Source organism: Apaloderma vittatum, unplaced genomic scaffold (genome assembly GCF_000703405.1).
Source record: "Apaloderma vittatum isolate BGI_N311 unplaced genomic scaffold, ASM70340v1 scaffold41541, whole genome shotgun sequence".
Taxonomy (NCBI): domain Eukaryota; kingdom Metazoa; phylum Chordata; class Aves; order Trogoniformes; family Trogonidae; genus Apaloderma; species Apaloderma vittatum.
This window is the reverse complement of record NW_009698139.1, coordinates 568-2,619: the sequence shown is the minus strand read 5'-3', so window position 1 is coordinate 2,619 and position 2,052 is coordinate 568. Positions and strand designations below refer to the sequence as shown.

The 2,052-nt window shown below is 56.5% G+C and overlaps 1 protein-coding gene across 1 annotated transcript in view; it reads left to right on the top strand.

Annotated features, from left to right (window-relative positions):
- The window catches only part of COQ4 (coenzyme Q4), a gene marked incomplete at its 5' end in the record, with an annotated part of 3,906 nt that extends 2,734 nt beyond the window's left edge, over positions 1–1,172 (top strand). The window contains 2 exons of the mRNA XM_009877886.1: positions 348–441; positions 1,010–1,172. Of these exons, the coding sequence (XP_009876188.1) occupies positions 348–441; positions 1,010–1,172 (257 nt within the window). The remainder of the gene's footprint in view (positions 1–347; positions 442–1,009) is intronic.
- Positions 1,173–2,052: the final 880 nt, after the last annotated feature.

Genomic DNA, 2,052 nt, shown 5'->3' with positions numbered 1-2,052 from the left:
TGGCAGGTTCCTGATTGCTGCAAGTCGCTGTGTCCTTTGCCCTCGTTTTGTGTCTGACTCAATAGCGAGCCGCAAGTCGAGCCTTGCTGGTGAGCCTGCAGGAACCGGTGTGTTGGGTCTCCTACCTCTTGGGTGGGTGGTGCACAAAGAGGCTTATCCTGGCACAAGACGAGGCCACAGCCAGGCTTGGGAAGTGTTCCCGAGTCCCGCCATGAGGCGGAGGGGATGGGTGCGCAGCTGTCCCTGGGACCGAGCGGATAGTGCAGCCTGCGTGGCGGGACCGCGTGGCCCTGGCTGCCCCTGGCCTGGGCACTGTGCCCACTCACAGGCTCCCTGCTCTCTCCCAGGTGAAGTTGTGGTGAAGTGGTTCGAAGCCGTCCAGACAGGGCTGCCCATGTGTGTCCTGGGAGCAGTATTTGGCCCCGTCCATCTCAGCACACGGTAGGAGCCAGCACCAGCCGATGAGAAGGGATATGCCAGCCAGGGTGATGACTTCTGGTGTCCTCTGGGGACAAAGAGGGGACAGTGCTAGTTTGCAGGGAGGAGTCAGTCAGGGATCTTTCATGTGACCCTGCTGTTCTGTCCCCACAGCCCAGGAGGGCACAGCTTTGGTCACTGAAGCAGAACCTGATGCTTCATCTGTTTCCATCACTGAATCTCCTGTGCCAGGCAGGAGAAACAATGCCCAGGCCTGGCTGCCCTTGGCAGGGCATCACGTTGATGGCTGTTCGCTGCCCCAGCACATCTGTTTTGGTGGCCCAGCACAGTCTGGGGAGTGCAGAACCTGAGGTCTGGTCTTGGGTCTGCTGCTGACTGTAACCTTCGCAGCATACTGACCTCCTCTGTGCCTCAGTTTCCACTTGTGAGATTAGCAGGAGGGATGCTAGGAGGGTGGAGGGATACGTGGGACGTGTGTGTTTGGCATTTGCCTGCAATGCGGACTTGGAGAAGAAAATCAAAACGAAAGAATGGAAATCAAAACTGTCACCTCCTGTATCATTTGTTCCAGAAAGCTGCAGGTCCTGGCCACTGAGCTGGTTCCCTGGGCAATTCGGAGCGGGCGCAATGCCAGCTGTGTCCTGAATGTCTACTACGAGCAGCGCTGGGAGCAGCCAGTGGAGTCCCTGCGGGAGGAGATTGGAATCTTCCCTCCTCCGGCTGTTCAAGTGTGAGAGCTCTAGCATGGGGAGGACATGGGGGATCCCCAGCAGCTGTCCCCTGCCGTGCTCCATCTCTGCCTGCCCAGGAGCACAGCGTGGCTCTGCTACTGTCTGCCATGGACCTGAGGGTTGAGTTTCCTCCTGCCAAGAGTTGGTAACCTCCTGGTTGTAGAGGCCAAGTGGCATCTCCCTGCACCGTGACAAAATTTGACCCTTTTTGCTGTTTGTTTTTCAGTGGCAGGATGGCAAGACCTGCTGTGCCTTTGCCAGCTGGATCTGGCTGCCAGCTCTGTTCCCAATGCTCCAAAACGCTGGCATGGGGAGAGAGCAGAGTTCAAACTCTGGCCTTCTACAGCTCTAGGGCTGTGTAGATAACTCCCTCCTCCCACCCTCCCTGAGAAGATCAAGGCTTAAAGTCCTGGGGACTGGACTGGAGCTAAACCAGTGATTTACAGAGCAGCCCAAGAGCAGATTTGGTGTGTGCAACAGTGAAATCCCATCTTGTACAGGTGCCTGATTGGCCTCTTCATGGGTCGTATGGGATGTGCCTCGTGCCTTGGAGACCAGGCAGTGTGTGGTTGCACATCCATGGGGACAGACCTTTGGATATTACCCCAGCTGGATGGCTGTCCGAGGGCCAGTCCTGGGCTGCTGTGTCTCCCTTGTAGTCCCTCCCCATTAAAACTGCTGAAATCTGCATGGTTGTGCTGGGTTTTCAATAGGAACCATCCCGTCCTCGGGCAACAAAGTGATTCGCTCTGGAATACGGGACTGATTCCTGGGAGCACAGAAACAGCAGCTGCTTGTGCTGCATCTAGGAGCTGATTGCTGTCTAGGTTAATTAAGCAGGGCTCCAGACTTGCAGTGGCTGGAGAGCAGAGCTGTCAGATGT